General features: G+C 47.0%; 2 protein-coding genes and 1 long non-coding RNA gene across 12 annotated transcripts in view; 2 read left to right on the top strand and 1 right to left on the bottom strand.

Annotated features, from left to right (window-relative positions):
- Il16 (interleukin 16) overlaps positions 1 to 3,298 on the top strand; it is a 103,210-nt gene extending 99,912 nt beyond the window's left edge. For 5 of the 9 annotated variants that reach the window (XR_001785481.2, XM_006507385.3, XM_011241680.3 and 2 more), the window contains 2 exons: positions 167 to 289; positions 2,041 to 3,054. Coding sequence is in view for 8 of the 9 variants with exons in the window: in XM_006507385.3 (XP_006507448.1) it covers positions 167 to 289; positions 2,041 to 2,228 (311 nt within the window). In the remaining variant the exon portion in view is untranslated. Of the gene's footprint in view, positions 1 to 166; positions 290 to 2,040 lie in introns of all 9 variants that reach the window. The other 4 variants (NM_001360088.1, NM_010551.4, NM_001360087.1 and 1 more) reach the window with 1 other exon arrangement.
- A 490-nt stretch (positions 3,299 to 3,788) lies between these two features.
- Positions 3,789 to 14,100, bottom strand: Stard5 (StAR-related lipid transfer (START) domain containing 5). The gene is made up of 6 exons (NM_023377.4): positions 13,978 to 14,100; positions 13,332 to 13,381; positions 12,855 to 12,987; positions 9,249 to 9,366; positions 8,420 to 8,513; positions 3,789 to 5,695 (listed from the first exon to the last, which is right to left on the bottom strand). The coding sequence occupies exons 1-6, from the start codon at positions 14,074 to 14,076 to the stop codon at positions 5,548 to 5,550; spliced, it is 642 nt and encodes a 213-aa protein (NP_075866.2). The 5' UTR covers positions 14,077 to 14,100; the 3' UTR covers positions 3,789 to 5,547.
- Positions 14,101 to 14,275: 175 nt separating this feature from the next.
- The window catches only part of Gm16638 (predicted gene, 16638), a 34,794-nt gene continuing 30,156 nt past the window's right edge, over positions 14,276 to 18,913 (top strand). For both annotated transcript variants that reach the window (NR_166697.1, NR_166696.1), the window contains exon 1: positions 14,276 to 15,351. This is a non-coding gene — a long non-coding RNA (predicted gene, 16638). The remainder of the gene's footprint in view (positions 15,352 to 18,913) is intronic.

The following is an 18,913-nucleotide window of genomic DNA, read 5'->3' as shown; positions in this document are numbered from 1 at the left end:
GTGTCTGTGGTGTGTGTGTGTCTGTGTGTATGTCTGTGGTGTGTGTGTGTGTGTGTGTGTGTGTGTGTGTGTGTGTGTGTGTAGTTAAGCAGCCAGCATCAGCCTGGGCAGCTGAGCCTGAGAGAAGAACACACCACTGACCTAGCCCACGTGCTTTCCTCTGCAGAGGAGGCCACTGTCTGCACAGTGACACTGGAGAAGACCTCTGCAGGGCTGGGCTTCAGCCTGGAGGGAGGAAAGGGCTCCCTGCATGGTGACAAGCCTCTTACCATAAACAGGATTTTCAAAGGTAGGCTCCTTTTTTTTCTTTTTCTTTCTTCTGTACATTCTCTCCACTTGCGACTATGCAGCAAACACCTCCCAAACCGAGAACCTTTTTGGCCATGGTGGGTTCCCACACTCTCTTTAGTCACGTGTTGATTCCTGTGTGTTCAGTTCTGCTTTTGTGACCTTGTGCCCCTTTTCAGCCCTGCCCTAACTTCTCTTTTTATTGGGTTCTCTCCCGTGACCGAACTCTGGGCTTGGTTCTGCTTGGCAGGACCAAGGTTAGGAAGAGGCAAGTAAGGAAGGCCCTCACTTGAGCTGAGAGGCACCAAAAGATGCACTGAGAGAGATCAATACTGTTCCCATGCAATGTACTTAAACATGATACAGCTGTGACAGGACTGAGGCAAAGACAAGACAACCAGGAGTTCGAGGTCACCCTTGGAAGTCAATAAACAGTTAGCCTGGGTTATATGAGTGAGTCTGTCTGGAACCAACCAAATGATCCAGGATGCACTGAGTAAAGCCAGAGGCTGGCGTTTGTCTGATAGCCTGGCTAGATTTACCCTAGCTCTGGATTCATCCATTCTTGTGTTTATTTTCCATTTGATGTCTTATCTATCATGGATGGGGCTGCCCAATAATGACATGTGAGTCAGCTGGATATGGATTTTCCTGAGAAAATTATGAATGCCTTATAGCTACCATGCAAATATATCTGCAACACTTTGCCACTTCTTAGCTGGAAGCCTTAGGCAAGGGAACAGGGATGTGCACAAAGGCACAGCTGAAGGACCTGGGTTCTCATGTTAAGTTTGCAATGCAGAGTGGCAAGTCACTAATGTGGGCCCATGCACAACACACGGGAATGAGTCTCCAGCCATAGGCAGGCATGGTGCCATGGGATGTGGATGCCAGAGACTGCAGGACAGAGTTCAAACTGAGATCCTACGACTAGTCATTTTCAAGCTCTAAGTAAGGGTCTCTGTCTTTGGTTTCCATGCTGTGAAAAGGGAATCTATTATTGTGTATCCCCAAGGAATGCTGCCATGGGTACAGAACACCAGCACAACACCCACTGCATTGCTCAATAGCCCGAACTATTTTTCATTAATATTCTATACTGTTATTCACTATTGGTTAAGGCCAGGGTGTCGAAAATGGTGTGTGTGTATTGGGGGGCGTGTTAGGGAGTTCCCTTCAATATAAACAGTAAAGGAAGATTTTGTGATTTCTGTATGCATCTGTGACAGAGTGGGCACCATGCAGGGCTATGAGTGCATGCAGGGTTAGGTCTTTCCGAGAGGATACAGAGTTCTTCCCAGGCTGTTTCAAGCCAAAAGCCGTGTGAAGATTGCTTCACAAATGTCTCAGCAGCGCACACCTCTTCCCACCTGTTGCCGATGATGTCACTAGAAGCAGGTTGTCAACGTGAATCAGGGAGTCAATAGAGAGGTTCAGGGAGGACACAGAACACCAGAGGTTCTCTAGGAATTATGGAAGTCTCTAACCAGGCTCTGGCTTGGCCTGCCATTTCCTCACTTAAAAATGGCATAGATTCTCTTGTCTACTTTAGTTTTCTATGCCCCAGAGAGATGTTCCTGGTGGCCACTGTGTGTTACCATCCTGTGAAATGCTTCACTTTAGAATCCCTCACACGCTCCCAAAGATGGGTGTGCTATCCACTTGTGAACTTCCCTGGTTCCCCAGAAAGTGCCTTTTATTGTACCTGTTACCCATAAAGCCCAAGATGACCTGTCATCTTCTTCTTTATAGGGACAGAACAGGGTGAGATGGTGCAGCCAGGGGATGAGATCTTGCAGCTCGCTGGCACTGCTGTGCAAGGTCTTACCCGGTTTGAAGCCTGGAATGTCATCAAGGCATTGCCTGATGGACCTGTCACTATAGTCATCAGAAGGACCAGCCTCCAGTGCAAGCAGACAACAGCTTCTGCAGACTCATAGGCAGGCGGCCAATGCTAAGACAAAGCAGGAGCTGGAAGCTCCAGTAATCGCTGATTCTCAGGGTCTCTGCTGCCCACCTCACCCAGGCTGGGGAAAGCCCAGGTGTGCCTCTGGTAGCTGCTGCTCAGGTTTGGACCTCCTGGCACACTGCCCATCAAGAGGGCTGTTCCAAATGTCAGGACAGAGTCACGCAGAGGTGGCTGTTACGAACCACGTCAACTGTATATAGACAGCTTAGTGATAATACCCTGGTGCCGTAATAAAATGGTTGTATTGCAGTTTCCCAAGAAACAAATGACCTGATTTGGAAATCCCCTAGGGACTATGAAAGCCACCCCATGGCAGTGCTTTTTTTTTTTTTCTCTCATGCATCTCATGTCTTGGAGGGGAGCTCCTTACTATCAGCTCGAGCAGGTCAAGGCTGGGCTGGGGTCCTGTGAAGGGTCACTGCTTGTGGCTCTCCCCAGAGGGGCTGGCTGATGACTGGGGAAGTTTCTTCACGGCTGGTGCTTCTGCACCATGCCGATTGATTCTGCACCACACTGCCCAGCCACACTACAGTCAGGTGCGGGTGCATCTTTTAAATGTTCTGCCTTTGAAGACTCATAACATTGCTCCTGTCACACTCCTGCCGAGAGCAGGCAAACACCTGCCTGGGTTTAAGGAAAGGGGATAAGTTGTTAGAAACAGCTCTGTGAGATGCAGCCTGCCATGAAGAACACATTCAAACACATAGAAGACTTTTTGGTTGGGTCGAGAGCCTAGAAGGAGTGGAACCAGAAGACAGAGGGTATGAGCATAAAATAAAATTATTGTTAATGTCTTATCTGTCACGTGTCAGGAACCCTGCTTGGTATTAGATGATAGTTATTGGTGATCACAGCCACTTCACCAATGGCGGTCCTGCACCAATGTATTGGAGGGTACTGAGCCTCAGAACAATAAACAGCTTGTCAGGCTAAGATGTGGAAGGGCAGAGGTTTAGTCATTCCTTCAGTGACATGAGCAGGCCCAGGAGATTGAAAACATGGCACATCAGGGAATAAAAACAAACAAACAAACAACTGCTTAGCATGTCTGCAGCATGTGCATGGCCAGTATATTTGCTTTGGTTATTTCTGAACAGCGGATAGCCAAGCTCAGGGCAACTCACTGTCACTCTCAATTATCCGCAGCAGATATAGCTTTCACCAGGTCTGGGCCAGGGGTTCAGATCCTCAATCATTCCATGAAATAGAGATGACATGGGAAGGCCTGGCAAGGGTCACAGATAAAACACCAGAGCCCATTTATTTTAGGGCCTTGACAATGGAAGCTTGCTACTATATATAACTTGCTGGTTTCTCCATAATTGGAAGCCAGAAATATTTGCTGGAAGTGGACTCAGAGACCCCAGCTGGATCCTCTCTTCAGGAAAAGCCCTTCAGTGACTCTTCGTGGCTAGCTCGGCCTCACTTACTCTGAAAAATGACAGCATGTTACTGGAGCTGACATGCTTGCTTCTCCAGTCCACTCTGAGTTCTGTCCTATAGCAGACAAGTAAATGAGGAACTCAAGATACCATTTATATCAATCTATCAGGTTTAATAGAAGGTACATTTGATCTAACAGGAGAAGGTATGGGGCCGGGGGGAACAGCTGTCAGTAAGTAAAATGCTTGCCATGCAAGCATGGTCACCTGAACTTCATCTCCAGAGACAAGAAGAAAACATAAATAAAACCAACCAAGCAACCAACCAACCAAAAAGAAAAGAAAAGAAAAGAAGAGAAAAGAAAAGGAGGAAAAAAAGAAAAGAACCAGATGCGGTGGCATTCAAAGTGTAATTCCAGACCTGGGGAAGCAGAAAGATACTGGTCCCTGGAATTGTTGGTCATCCAATCTAGCCTATTTGGTGAGTCAAAGGCCAATGAGAAAGCTGGTCTCAAAAATCCCAAGGTGGATCACATCCTAAATAATGGTATAGCAAGTGAGTAAGCTTAATATGGAGACAAAACCAGAGAGAGAGAGAGAGAGAGAGAGAGAGAGAGAGAGAGAGAACCACAGAAAGAGATCAGCATCCAAACCCCAGGCAACAGGGCAGCAGCAAGAAAACCTGACAGATCTATAGAGATTGCGGGAAATTCTGAACAAGCCCCGTCAAAATGAAGCTGTGTCCTAATGAGCCCTTTGACTAAATCCAAGCTGCTCCAACAACAGTGAGAAGAACAAAGGTAGAGAGAGTAGGGGAATTATTAAAATTATTAAAAGCTACTAGAGGGGAGCAGCTGGACTGTGAGGGTACTGTGTCTCTGAAGACAGTGTCAGTCAGCAGAGATCTTTCCTTTCTCCATCTGATGGAAAGCAAGGATCTAAATTTATTTGGAAAGCTAAAGAGAAACCCTTTGTCCCTAAAGGAATGGCAGACCTTGTGGTCAGTGTCAGATACAATAGGCGTGCATACTTGCACAGCATAGCAGACATTCTTCCCTCCTTCCTAATGGCAGCAAAGCCTGAGGGGCCAGGAGTCCCCAGCATTCTTGCCTCACCATGATGACTGAGGGCACAGTGAGGTACATGCCATGGGGCTCACCTCCCCAGAGTCTAGCATGCACACAGGAACTGCTGGCCCTGCCTAGAGTCACTCATAGGGGCCACAAGAATTCACACTCCTTCCCAAAGATACAAACTGGCCTGAGGCAGTTACAAGCCGGTTTCATGGGGATGTGAACCTTAACCCACAAAGGGAGAAACAGATAGAAAGAGATGATTCTGATGGAAGAGATCACAAACGGTAGATTGAAAGTATTTTTCCTTAAGGCTTATCCTGTGGTTTAAAACATCATTTTCCAAGTTGACACTTTTGTAAAGAGTGAAAGTCTTGTGCTAAAAATTTGTATACAAAAGCATATCCAGAAAGGGAACACAGGAGTCTGGGAACTCCAGATGCCAGAGGAAGCAGGACTTAGCGACCACAATGGATGATGATTCTTTAAGACCCACACAGGGACAAGGTGTCTTACAGCAACCAGCACACAGGGCTCTGGACCACAAGGAATCAAAGAGTACGTGAGCCATCTCTCAGGTGGCCATAGAGGGACTTGCCCTGGCCTGCCAGGCCTATGTGTGCACCACGGCAAGCTAGTGGTTAGCTCCTTCCACACCAAGCCCAAGAGGACGGAGGGTGGTGTGGGGGGATGGGCTGCTCCTCTGGAATGGAACCCTGAGATTTGCTGTTAACTATGGCATCTCAAAAGGCCTCAGCAGCTCTTCCGTGTCCTTTGAGGCTCAACAGCTGGAGTTCCTGAAGGACCATAGGCAATCCCTGCCAATAGGCGACTGTCAGTGATGGAACTTCCTCACTGCCTTCTGAAGGTTGGGGTAGAACTCAGCCATGCTTCGAGGGAAGAAGGAGTCCACCACACTCTGAGGGAGGTAGCCACTCAGGTCTGTCTGAAAGAATGTGACCAGGTTGGTTTTGTTGGGATCCCTGAAGAAATAGCAGATGCGGGTTAGATATGTACCATGGAAGCATCTAGCTCAGAGCCATGACCAGCAGAAGTGGTCCAGACATGGTGGTCACTTCTACTCCTGCTCTAGATTCAGTGCCCAGGACTCCTCTCAGCCTCCTTGTTGTGGATGATAGCATAGCCTCTAGGGGACACACGGCACAGTTGCTACAAACACATTGGGGAGCTGGTAGGACAGCTAGGTGCAGATTCTCCTTATGGCTACTGACAGCCCATCCCCCCAACCCCTCCTGGGCTTTGTGTATAAGGAGCTGTTTATCAGTTTACCCCTGTGCAGAGAAAGACAGCCAGAAGGAGGAGGGGAGGGGAGGGGGAGGGAGAGAGGGAAATACAGAGGGAGAGGGAACAAATCCTCCGTCAGATTCCATGTTCTCTCTCCCTCCCCACCTCCCACTGATTCTGGGGTACTTTCTCTGCCCATACGCCACCCCCACCCTCACCCCAAGCTCAAGCTATCCCTCATAGTCACTCAGCTGTGTTCTCTTTGGAAACTTGAACAGATAAGTAAGAAATCTGAGTTAGTGACTATGTTTCTCTCTGGGGAGCCCTGGGCTTGATGGGAGAACATCACAGAAGAGACAAACCACGTGGGGAAAGACACACAGAGTAAGTAAAAGTGGATAAAAGGGGCCTCAGAGGCACCACGGCTGTCTTTACAGGAAAGCCAGGAGTTTGCCTGACATACTCATCAGAATACATGCGGAACTTACATACATACAGTAGGCAGAACACAGAGAATGCTCCCTGCATACAGTAGGCACATCACAAATGCAGCTCTGGTGCTGCCTCCTCCACAGACTCTCCTGCCCTCTGAGATGCTTTTCCTCTGTCACAGATAGTCTGAGCCCAGACACCTCAGATCTGATCTGAACACAGTCTTGCTCCCCAGTGTGGCCTCTTGCCCTGACTCACAGCTCCTTCTACTCTGGGCACAAAGCAGTTTACACTGAAGTCATGGCATGGCTGCTCAGACCTCTCTAAAGCTCCCAAAATGTCTAGAGGGGCCTGGCCCTGCTTCCTCAATGATTTCTTCTAGCCTCTCTTCTGGCTCCACTGAGCCAACACAGTGGCTTCCTCCCATGCCAGTCCTCTTGTGGCCACACCCTCTCACCAAGAGGAACCTTGCACCTGCACAGGCCACTGTGCCAATCGAGGCTCCAACCAGGGGGATTTTGGTGATCTGTGCGGTGACTCACTCCGACCAGACCCCAGGTCCTTTCATCATCCTTTAGTTTTCTATACAGCACTTAGCTTGTAGTAAGCAATGTCTAGTGTATGTATAACATAATTTCTTTAATTTGTGCCTTGTTTATCTTCTCCCACCCCATCAGAATTAAGCACTCAGAGAACACATGTCTTTTATCTGTTTTTTAAAAAAGAGAAAAACAAAGATAGTCAACATAAAAACCACCTGGCCGGGTTTAAGTGTGGCTTTTTACTTGTTGGGTCTATTCATGGTCTTGGGGTAGCTACTTAACCTCTCTGGCCCACCCATCCCTCTTATAGAGCTTGTACCATCACCACTGTTACATAGCCTGAAGCTTGCAGACTGTGTGTTCCCCAAGCCAGCCCTAAGCCTCAGCTTCAAGGAGAAACGGCTCTTACTTGTCTAGACCCTCCTTGAAATATGCCCGGCAGCCTGGAAGGGCAAGGCAGGTCTCAGCATCTGACTGTTGGGAACATGGCAATGAAAAGTGGTCAAGGGTAGTTTTATAGGCCCACATCAGAGGGTCTGGTCTCCTCTGCACTGGGAATAAAGTTGTGTGTGCGCGCACGCGTCCATGCTTTACCACTGTCAAACTCAAAAAATTTGTGACATTTAAGAAAAGCCTTCCCAGAGCTGTTTGGAGAGCCAGATTAGCAGACATGGTGTTAGGTGGGGGTGCTCTGTCTGGGTTTTAGTAATCTAGGCACTGAGACCTGCCTCCTGGAACTGTGTGGGGAAGGCCACACCTTCCCCTCCGGCTATGTGCAGGGACCCATGAGCAGGTGCAATCTCTCTCACTGTTAACTTGGGTGCTGCTCATTATAAACCTGGGGCCTTAGGGTAACTCATTACCCAGAGAGCTCTCAGGAAAACCCTGGCCGTATCTGTGAGTGATTTAGGGCTCTTGGGCTTCTTTCCAGGGCCGATTCACAGCATGGTCTCAGAACTATCCTCCATGCCCTGAGATCTGCCGCCTTTCTTGTACAGGAAGGTGGTCGCTGCGTGAACATAGGGTGGGGAATTTGTTCTTGGAGCTACTTTAGTCTGGTGGATATCTTCAGAGAGTCCAGAAGACCTGGAGCTCAGGCAGTACACTGCGCTCCTGGACTTTGACTGTGGACGCATAACTTAACTGTCCTAACCCTCAGCTTGCTTATTTGCCTAATGGCACTGGGACATTTGCCTGACCTGTCCTGTGAGGCTGGGCACCTGGTGGTTGCACATGCCTTTAACCCCAGCACCTGTAGGCAGATCTCTGAGTTCAACAACAACAAAAGCTAAATCCAGGTAACACCTCCTTACCCCTCTGCCAGGTGCCACCAAGAGTGGCACATCATGTCATGCAAGCCTATGTGTGACAGTGCATTTTGTAACATTGATATTATTTTTGTAGATTACAGTTGAAGTGCCTGTTTTCTGAGTTCACAGTGGTGTTATGGTTGGGTCTAAGACAAAATTCTCCACCCACTTTCCTTACCCTGGCAGTGGTTCACAGAAGCACCCGCATGGATGGTTAAATCCTCTCACAAAACCGGGCTTTGGGGGACACAATGGATGTTCCACATGGGTAGCTGGAAGACAGACATGAAGTCAGTGGACTCACCTGCAGACAGCAGGGTCTCCACCGCCAGCACTGAAGATCCTGCGCCTGCACAGGCCAAGTGCCTGAAGCCCAGCTTCCCAGTCAACTTCCTTCCTTACATTTACACTCACTCCAGTTCACACCCGTGCATCCTCACCCCAATCCCCCACACCCCCACACACATGCTCAGATACACGCACACACATGCACTCACTACCACACACAGTTTTCTCCAACCCTTTAAGAATTTGGGAAGAAAGAACATTCCAGAATATAAGAAGAAAGACTCCTCGCTCAGATTTCAGCCCAAAGAAAGGAGGCTGTGTCCCTCACCTTCCCCAGGGGCAGATACAGAGGAATGACTGGACTCTGCTCCCCAGAAGGCAGGAACCCCAGAAAGCAACCATATGGTTAGATGCTCCCATGACTTGACAAACTGACTTACAAAGAGATTAGCTGCTATCTGCATGTCCACAGCACAAGCTGAGATCAGCAGAGATAAAAACAGCACTGACAAAAATCTGGGACACACATGATAAAGCCCTGGTATGTGGTCTCCCCATTTTAAACCCTATGGCACAAAATCTCAACTCGACAAGGGAAGAGGATGGGACACAAGAGCTTGTTGGTGGTTTCCAATCACCAAGCTTTCCTTGAAGATCTAGGGCTGCGTAAGACTGAGCCCGGCATCTAGGCCAGCCAGTGAACACCTACTGCCACTTACCATTGGAGCTGATGGTGCCATCCTCATACTTCTTCACCAGCACCAAGTCCACAAAGTCCCTGGGAGAAATAAGCTTCATGGCAGCTGAGGGCGTGGAGGTTCTGCTCACACACAGCATCTGTCAAAACAAAGGAGGCTCAGGTCCACTGACGACAAGTCCACCTCATACCCAGCATCTGGGAAACGAAGTGCGTGGGCAACATGGGGAGCTGCAAGCAGGACGGAAGGAAGCCTCGGGGCACTTGGGCTCTTTCCAGCGGCTGCATTGAGGCCAAAATGATTTCATCGCTTTCCAAACAATTTCATCTCCATGTTTCTTTATAAAATAACTCACCTGAGAACAGTGTCCCTACAAAATGGGCCTCCTCCCCCACCCATCTAGTACCATCCTAGCTTGCAGTGCCCAGGGTACAAGATCTCTTGGGGTGCTACAGATCTTCAGGAATTATAACTGCAATATTTGACCATGGTGCCCCATACTGGGCTCAGCTCAATGTCAGTTTCCCTTTCTTAGGCACAGTCCAAGAAACAAGTCCATTTCTGAATTCCTGTATCTCGCTCGCAGCAGGCACAGTGGAAGTAATGGCCATCTTCTACAACCATAACCATCTTCTGGTTCCATCTGGAGCCTGAAGGAAAAGTCTAATTTTAAGAATATTGAAGACAGAAGCACTTGTTAGAGACGTGAGCTTACTCCGGGTTCATGTCTCATCCACACATCCTTTCCTTTACCCATCTTCTATTAAGAATTAGGATGCTCGAGGGCTGTCCAAATCACGCTCACAGACACTGTCTGGAAGGGTCTTTGCCCCCTTACCTTCAATGTTTCATTTAGTAGACAGGACCCAGACTTGTTACTGGAGTCTCTGCTTTTCAGGATGTGTAAGTCCCCTGGCAGTCTGTGCTTTCTCTCCCTCTGTGCCTAGTGTCCACTGAAGAGTGTGTCTCTCTGGCAACAAGCCAAATCTCTTCATGGGCACATGAATTAATGAGAACCAAGAGTTCCCACATATCTCATGCAGAGATAAAAAAAAAATTCTTTTCTTTTTGTGTTTAATCATTCTTCATCCAAATTTCTAATGTTACCTCAATAAATTACACTCATACCTCAATCTAGTACTTAAAAAAAAAAAGGCCTGTGATCAAAAGAAGTACATGATTAGAACAGTATTTTTAACTTATAAGAATATCTCTAATAAAATTTGGTGATGTCCAAAAAAACCAATGGGGGCAAAAATGGACTGGAAGGCCAGGCCTAATGGGGCAAGCTTGTACTTGCAAGGCAGAAGCAGGAGGATCAGCCTGGTCTATAATATTGAGTTCCAGGCCATGCAGGGCTACATAAAGAGACCCTGTCTTAAATTAAAAAAAAAAAAAATCAGTGGGCTATATAAAGCAAAGTGCAAGAAAAATAATTACATACTGATTAAGAAAAACGTACTTCCTGTTGGTGGCTTGCTTTGTTTATTGAATCAAAACACAGCCCTGGCCAGCCTGGTGTTCATGGTCTGGCTGACTCCAACTCCCAGATCCTCATATCTCCATGGCTGCTGGGATTACAGGTACGCAGCAATGGGGAACTTTTGTTTAAGTACTAGACTGAGGTATCAGAGTAATTTATTAAGGTAACATGATTACTTTCCTTCTGGCTTCTTTGTCTCTGTGCACTTGGCAGCTTCTCTTTCCCTCTGTCAGACTGTTTCTTCCCCCAGGTTTCAGGATAGGGAGCTTGTGGCCAGGAACAGAACACCTGGTAACTGCCTTGAAAGCACTGACAGGTTAGCCATTGTTATGGCTGCTCAGGTGTCAGCCTGTGGATTTCCTAGCTTTTCATTCTGTCCCACCAGCCACTGTGCTGACACCAAGAGGGGTGAGTGTGCTAGAGAGGTGGAGCCACTTTAGTTTCCAAAAGATGACCTGCAGGGCTCTGGGGGCAGCTTAGTGGGTAGTGCTTGCTGTGCCAGGGTGAGAAGCAGAACTTAGGTTCCCTAGAACCCACACACAAGCTGGTTGGGAGTGTTAGTTCAGCTGTAATCCCAGAAGGGAGTCAGAGGCAGGGGATTGCTGGAGTAAGCTGGCTAGACCTGTAAGCTCCAGACTCATCAAGAGACTTTGCCTTTAATCCCCACACTCAGGAGGCAGAGGCAGGCGGATTTCTGTGTTCGAGGCCAGCCTGGTCTACAAAGTGAGTTCCAGGACAGCCTGGGCTATACAGAGAAATCCTGCCTTGAAAAAACAAACAAACAAACAAAAACAAAAACAAAAACAAAAACAAAAGGTATTAACCAAGGGCTGCTCAACTTCACCATTTATGCGTAATGATTTGTATACACTCTTTGCATTGTTTATTTTTTTCTTTTCTGATGCTGGTTTCACTTAATCCAGAATAAGAAAATCCTATCAATTTATTGTGGTTTCTCAAATGTTTCCACTTAGACCAGCTGGCTTTTATAAAGGAAGTTATTTAACTGTAAATGGGGAAAAAAATGAAAGAAAGAAGAAAGAACAACTTGTCATAAATTAAAGGTAACTTCAAATTACACGCGGAATTGCTAGAGTCAGATTCCCAGCCCAGGGCGCCGATTCATCTCTTACGGGGAAAGCAACAGCTAAATAGTATCCAAGGCACATTAGTGCCTGAGGTTCACTCTCCTCTTCTTGGTACCAGAGGGCTGAAAGAAGAGTTGAAACACGGCATCATCGTCACCGTGTGTTTCAGTTCTGTCTCTGACATAAACTCCTATGGATAACAGACTGACTGAAATGAGGATTCTGGGTCGGAGCAAAGACACCTGGCTCCACAGCTTGCAAAACACTGCAAGGTTTCACAATGCAACCTGCTTATGTAAGCACCAGACATGATAGCGCCAGACAGAGCCTAGAAGCCAACACTAAGATGCCATTCAAACCACATAGGTCTGCTCACCCAGAGTTACTTGCACATCTGTTTCCACTGTGATTTTCTATTCTTCTGAGTTTTCTATAGTCAAAAATGAAGCAACGATCTTACAGTTGTAGGTGATGCCAGGACAGGTCCATCAAGATCGGAGCTGTCTCCCATAACACTTCCTACCTCACGTGGCTATTTGAATTTACATTTATATTTGTTAAAATGAATAATTCATTTCTTCAAACCAGCCACCTTTTCATGCTCTATGGCCCCATGGAATTGAGGCTGCCACACTAGACAAGGCAGTTGGCAGAGCAACGTTGCTGTATCCCAAGGCTTTCTGCTGGGTAGGGCTGGTCTGCAGGATGAACGCTTTCCTGAAGGAGACTTGTAGTGGTCCCGCTGTGGGCAAAGGACCAAAGTGGCTCTGTTAAGAGACAATGCTTCAAACTAGATCTGTTGGTGTAAATCCAGGCCTGCCTCTTTGTCTGGGGAGGCCAAGCCTTGCCCTGCAATTCCTCAGCTATAGTCTGTAGATTCTGCTGAGGGTTTCTTAGTCTCTCAGAGACACATTGTTTCCTGCCAGGGACAAGGCTGGACTCGTCTGCATGGCACTCCTCTTGCCTACAGATGTTATAGATCCCTCTTCAGAGAGGTGGGGTCGGGGTGTTGCAGCAAGACAAGACACTACAGATAACACAGCCAGAGACACTTACATCCGTGATGCTCTGGACAATTTCAAAGCTGCTCACATTATCATCCCACTTCTCCCGGAGGCCCGAAGCAACTGGCTTTATGCAATCCCACACCTCTTCTGGTGTCCCACACAGAATCCCTTCTCCTCGGTACCTAGAATGGAGAGGAATTTGATCCACCGAGTCAATTAAACTTGTTTATCTTAGGATTTTATCTCAGGTCTATTACATTTTTGTTCTGGTTCTAGGACTTGCTGACAGAAAACGGCCTAAAATATGCTAGCCCATCTCCCCTCTAGCCTGCATAAACAAACAGGTACAAAGTCCTCACAGAACACAGCTTGCTAGAAACGATTCAAAACACAAGCTAATGCTTTTCTGGAAGGTAACTAGTGATCACAGAAGGCTGGGGCGGATTGGTATCTTTCATGATGCAACCCCAGAGACACCAGGACGGGAGTAAGGTTCTGACAGACTTTGTTAAAAGTGCGCACTTACAGATTCCCTGGAAACTCCTCAGATGGCCTCCAGGAAATTGAAACTCCATTCTGTCAAAAGGCATAGGATTGTAGAATTTTAGAGCTAGAGGAAGTCTTGGAGAGGAGATCTCAAGACTTGATTCCCCAAGGTCACCCAACCTGTTCCTGGCACAGTTGGGGTAACTGCCCCCTACTGCAGGCGATGAGCAGAGCGATCCTGGCTGGCTGATTCCTGGAGCTGTGGGAGTCTCTCCAGTCGCCTTAATGCCACCAAGAACTTTTTGTTTTCTCAAGCAATTTAAGGCTTTTTTTTTTTTTTTTTTTTTTTTAAATCAGAAGCGCCAAGGAAGGAAACTATTTCCCTGTCACTCCCTGGGAGAGGGATTGTGCAACAATGAACGGAGGAAAGACTTGGTACTTGGAGTTTCAGATCCAATCCTAACCTCCTAGCAGTCAGATGACCTTGAGTGGGTTTCGAAATGAAAGGGGCAGAGACCTCCAGGAGTCCCAGAGAGCATCAACCCGCAGTGGAATCAGTTTCTCAACCCACCTCTGGGGTCCAGGGTGCGGATAATCTCGGGGAGAGGAGAAGCCTAGGAGTTTGGAGGACTCCAAACCCTGCGAGCAGTCTCCAGACCCCTTTTCCCGCCCAGTCCCTCACTCACGCCTTCCCGACACTTCTTCCAGCCCGACGCGTCCCGCCGGTACCGGAGCACCTTCTCTGCCACCGCCTCACTCTCTTGCGTGGCCCAGGACGGGTCCATTCCGCCAACGTGCAGGCTCCCAGCTGTGCCACACAGGTTCTGCTGGGAGGAAAGCTGGGCCTTGGGCGGAGCCTGGAGCCCCGCCCCGAGCTCCGCCTCTCTTTCTGAATTGGTTTTCGCTCTCAGACAATTCCGTCCTTTCTTGATATTGGCCCGCCCTGCGCAGTAAGCGTCATCTCTGGGCGGGTCTCAGGCAGCTCCTTCTCCGCCACTGCAGGCTTTGGGCAGAGGCAGGAACCAGCTAGCTTAAGGAGTTTGGATGTTTACCCCTTGGTGCTGAGGTGCTTTCGGCCCCCAGTGAAACCGTGCAAACAACTTCGTAGTGGGATTCTGCAGGGTGGCCCGGAGAATGTGGAGGAGCCGGCCGGAGGTGGAGGTAGGCAGGAGGGGTACACACCAGTGTCAGTTCAGGAGGCCTGCACAGGAATGTCTGCTTCTGATAACAGAAACCGAAGCGATTCCCAATTTTATTTTATTTTATTTTTCCCCCTTGAGTAGCTAAATGCCTTTTCTGAGTAAAGGAAGAGACAACTTCGAATGGGTGGAGGAAGAAGCTGAAACCAATGTCAGATCTATTTAGTTCTAGACACCCAGGGAGCTCTTGATAGATATACATATCCAGCAGACAGCACTATGCATTGACGCCAGGTGGAGACCTCAGCTTTCCCTTGAGAGATATAATCCAGATTCTGGACATGGAAGCAGGAAGACCACTCATTAAAGGTCTGCCTGGGAAATTTAATGAGGCCAGCAGCTCAAAATAAAAGAAGTAGAAAGAGGGCTAGTGACATAGTGCAATAGTAGCATGCTCACCCAGCATGTGCCCTATCCCAGCATCATTAAATAGGCAAATAAATAAGCAGACTATTGGCAACTTCTGAACACAGAGGCAACCAGGCCCGTGGGAGAGTGTGGACTGGTATCCCCTCTGTAAGAGCAGCCCAGGTTCTCTCCTCTTCAAGCCTATTTCCAACTGATTGTTTGTAACCTCTCCATTATTTCCTCCAAAGACAAGGAAGGATGTGACTTGAAAGTCCCCTTTGGAAGAAAAGAGGGGCTGGCTGGCTGGGAAAGCAATTGGGCACCTGGAGCTCCAGTCCCAATATTGACTATGTAGGTTTGGGCAGGACTCTAAACATCTTTGAGATTTTCACAGACGTGAAATGTTATAATAACATGTATCTCCCTGGGCTACTGTGAAGAGTCCATGAAGAAGAGCATGTGAATTCTTCTGAGAGTCATAAAATAGATGGTTCACTCTGCCGTACTTTAAAGGTGAGTAGAATCATAAATGATAATCCGAGATAACGTTGAGATATGGTTTGACTAAAAGTCAACTGTTTGGCTCTTTAAACAAGGCTTTAAATTGTTAAGAACTGTTAAGAAAACTTAAGCAAAAAAAGAAAGCATCATACATGGAGAGATGCTTTGTGGCAAAATAAATGACCATGATACAAAAAGATGCAGAACCCTGGTTGTAGGGAATTACAGATCAAACAAGGGGACCTGTTTAGTGGACAAACAGGACAAGATTTGTTAGTACCTGCTTTACTCACAGTACCGAGAAAGGGTTTTTCTATACTGGGTGAGAGCTTGCATGCTCTCACCCAAACCAAGCAGTGATACACATGAACAGTTACATATTGACAGGTACATATTAACTTTCTCTTCAACACAACAATCTTACTTACACAGAAGCACGGACAATTGCCCTTGTAATGGAAACTAACTTATTTGCCAATGCATTAAGATACCCATTATGTGGGTTATGATGTTCCCATCAAACTCATGTAACACAGCTGAGAGAACTGAGGCTGGGCCCTGGAGGACTGCTCAAGAGAGCAGAGGGCCAGACTGGGTCTAACCACATGGCTTTATAGGAGGCAGCTCTTCTCATTGACAGCCATTTGCTGTTGGAGGGACATGGATAGATTTAAAGCTTAACTGAATACAATGTGCGTTCTTATCTTTCTCTAAATGTGATCACTGTTTAAGATGGTCATCTGTTACAGCAGGTAAGCAAGCCAAATATATGAGTTTCAACTCATGAGGGCAACAGTGTTGTGAATACAAAGGTCTGTGCTTGGAAGCCATGCATGGTGGTGCATGCTTGTAATCCTAGCACTCAGGAGGCAGAGGAGGGAAGATTGCCACAAGTCTGTTGCTTGCTTGCTATACATAATGAGCTATGTAGGGCCACAGAGTATAACAAGAGAGAGAGAGAGAGAGAGAGAGAGAGAGAGAGAGAGAGAGAGAGAGAGAGAGAGAGGGAGGGGAGATACAGTTCAGCTAGACAACATTTGCATACTATTCTCAAGGCTTTGGATTGCATTTCCAGCACTGAAAAAATACAATATAAAAGTAACTTAAAAAAAGAAAAAGCTAGCACTCATCAGATCTTTCAAGTCACACATTGTGTTGGCAAGTATTTAGCACTGATGGCAAATGAGTAGCCATCTGAGACCTTAAAGTTTTCTCATTATTTTACTTGAAAAGTGAGAAAAGCGATAGTGCTAGCAGTTGAAATGAAGGCCAAATGGCTTAACAAGGAATAGTAATTCGAATGGCACTTGATGTAAAGTAAACATTCACACACCATACCATATGTATGAACGTGTGTGCGAATTTGTTAATGTCTATATGGATCTGTGAACCACATGAGGATGTTATTGTATATTGGCTAGGTTTGTGTATCAATTTAATATAAGCTAGAGTCATCAGAGAGGAAGGAGTCTCCATGAAATCCAGTTGTAAAGTATTTTCTCAATTGGTGATTTGTGGGGGAGGGCCCAGACCACTGTGGGTAGGGCCATCCCTGGGCTGGTGGACCTGGGTTCTATAAGAAAGCAGATTGTGAGTCAGCCAGTAAGCAGCACCCCTCCAGGGCTTCTGCATCAGCTCCTGCCTCCAAGTTCCAGCCCTGCTTGAGTTCCTCTCCTGACTTCACCTAATGATGGACTATGATCTGGAAGTGTAAGTCAAATAAACCCTATCCTCCCCAACATGCTTTTTGGCCATGATGTTTCATAACAGCAATAGAAACCCTAACTGAGACATCAGTCATACGCAGTACGTACAACAGTGTTCCCACGAGATAGTGTTGCCCAGTGACATTGTAGACCTCTTGCTCTTCATAACACCCTACAACATCCATGCAAGGACAAAATCACTTCATGACACACCTCTCAGGACATTTCTCCACAGAGCATTGCATGCTAGGGATGTTGGTGTGTCCCATTACTCAGAATGTTCCAGTCTAGTAAGCTGTGATTTTAGAACAGTGCAGAGTAAGCCAGACACTTCCCTTTCATTTTAAATCATCATATGCTGCTTCATTATTGCATTTTAAAAGTCTTTTTAGAGTTCAGTATAATGTATTTCTATTAAGTTCTGTGACTCTAGCTTGAGACTCGGGATGGATCCTATTAGAATTTTGTTTGAGCATAAACAAAAATGAAAACAAAAGTGAATGGAAATGTGTCTTGCCCCCTCCTCCCCTTTTTAATGCCGTGTATGAACCCAGGCATGCGAGGCAAATGTTTGACCACTGCACTTCACTCCAGCCCAGGAAAGCCAATTTGTTATAGAAAATGACTCTTAGCAACTATCAGCATCGAAGAGGTGACAGGCTTACAAAGTGTAGTAGGAAGGTTTTTATCCACAAAAAGTTTCACTTTTATTTATATGTGCCCATATGTGCATGTAAGTACAGATGCCTACAGAGACCAGAAGGTGCTATAAGATACCCCAGAGTTGGAGTTACAGCTGGTTGTGAACCAACCAACACAGGTGCTGGGAACTGAACTTGGGTCCTCTGCAACAGTACTGTATGCTCCTAGCTTCTAAGCCATTTCTCTAGGCCCTCCACAAACAAAAACAAAGTTAATTATAATCAACTTTAATCCTTGCTCTCTCCAAAATGGGAGGTCCTGGATAGACAAAATATTTAGAGAAGTAAATTTTGTATTCAAGGCCTGTGACAAACTGGCTGCCAAAGGCAGGTGAGATCAGAGGTAGCCTAGAGCTGGTTCATATGTTTTGATGCTGGAGGCAGGCCCAGGGGAGGGAAAGCAACTGGCTGGAACAGAGGACCTGGGCAGCACCCACAAACCTCTTCCATGGACATAAGCAGGAGCTCCTTTGATGTCTGTTTAGGGCTATACTTGAGAGCTGAAGGGGAAGAGGAAGAATTTAACTCTTAAGCTCATTGTTCAGTGTCCTCCCACAAGGCCCCACCCTCGTGGTCCACCAGGTGCCCTGGCAGAGATCACAGGACTCCAAGCTGACATTGAGATAGGTGCTCAGAGCAGGGGTGTCACAACATATTTATTGCATTAGCTCAGGACACTGTAGATCTAGTAAATAAGCACAGAGATGCCCACTTATCATTCCCTTAGCAACAGTTGCTGTTGGTTCAGGCTTATTGCTTGCCAGCTGCTGCCCTACACGTGCATTTTACCTGGATTGAGTCATTTAGCATCTAGTCACCTGGTTACAGAACTGAGAAGTAAAGACCAGTGGCTACCAGGAACTAGGAAAAGATAAAAGGACCCAAGCACTTGCAAACACACACACACACAAAAAGAAATGGGAAAACCACATTTCTATGTAGTGATTTTTAGGATAAGAGTGTGTGTGTGTGTGTGCGCGCGTGTGTGTGTATGCACATGAACACAGTGTTTTTGGAGGCCAGAAGAGGCCATTGGATGCAGCTAGAATTACAGACAAATGTGAGGCTCTCAATGAGGGTGCTGGGAGTGGAACTCACCTCATGTCTCTGCTAGAGTGTGCATGCTTTAACCATTGAGTTATCGCCTCAGCCCCCTAGACTTCTAAT

This window comes from Mus musculus, chromosome 7 (assembly GCF_000001635.26).
Source record: "Mus musculus strain C57BL/6J chromosome 7, GRCm38.p6 C57BL/6J".
Lineage (NCBI taxonomy): Eukaryota > Metazoa > Chordata > Mammalia > Rodentia > Muridae > Mus > Mus musculus.
Note: the sequence above shows the minus strand (reverse complement) of the source record. Positions and strands in the feature narration are given on the sequence as shown.

Excerpts from the sequence above, each read along its gene's own strand:
- Stard5 (NM_023377.4), bottom strand. The coding sequence starts at position 14,076 with ATGGACCCGTCCTGGGCCACGCAAGAGAGTGAGGCGGTGGCAGAGAAG. Across the intron at positions 13,382-13,977 it reads GGAAGAAGTGTCGGGAAGGC|AATGGAGTTTCAATTTCCTG; the intron begins GTGAGTGAGGGA and ends GCCTTTTGACAG. Across the intron at positions 9,367-12,854 it reads TTGTCCAGAGCATCACGGAT|ATGCTGTGTGTGAGCAGAAC; the intron begins GTAAGTGTCTCT and ends TTGTTTTGACAG.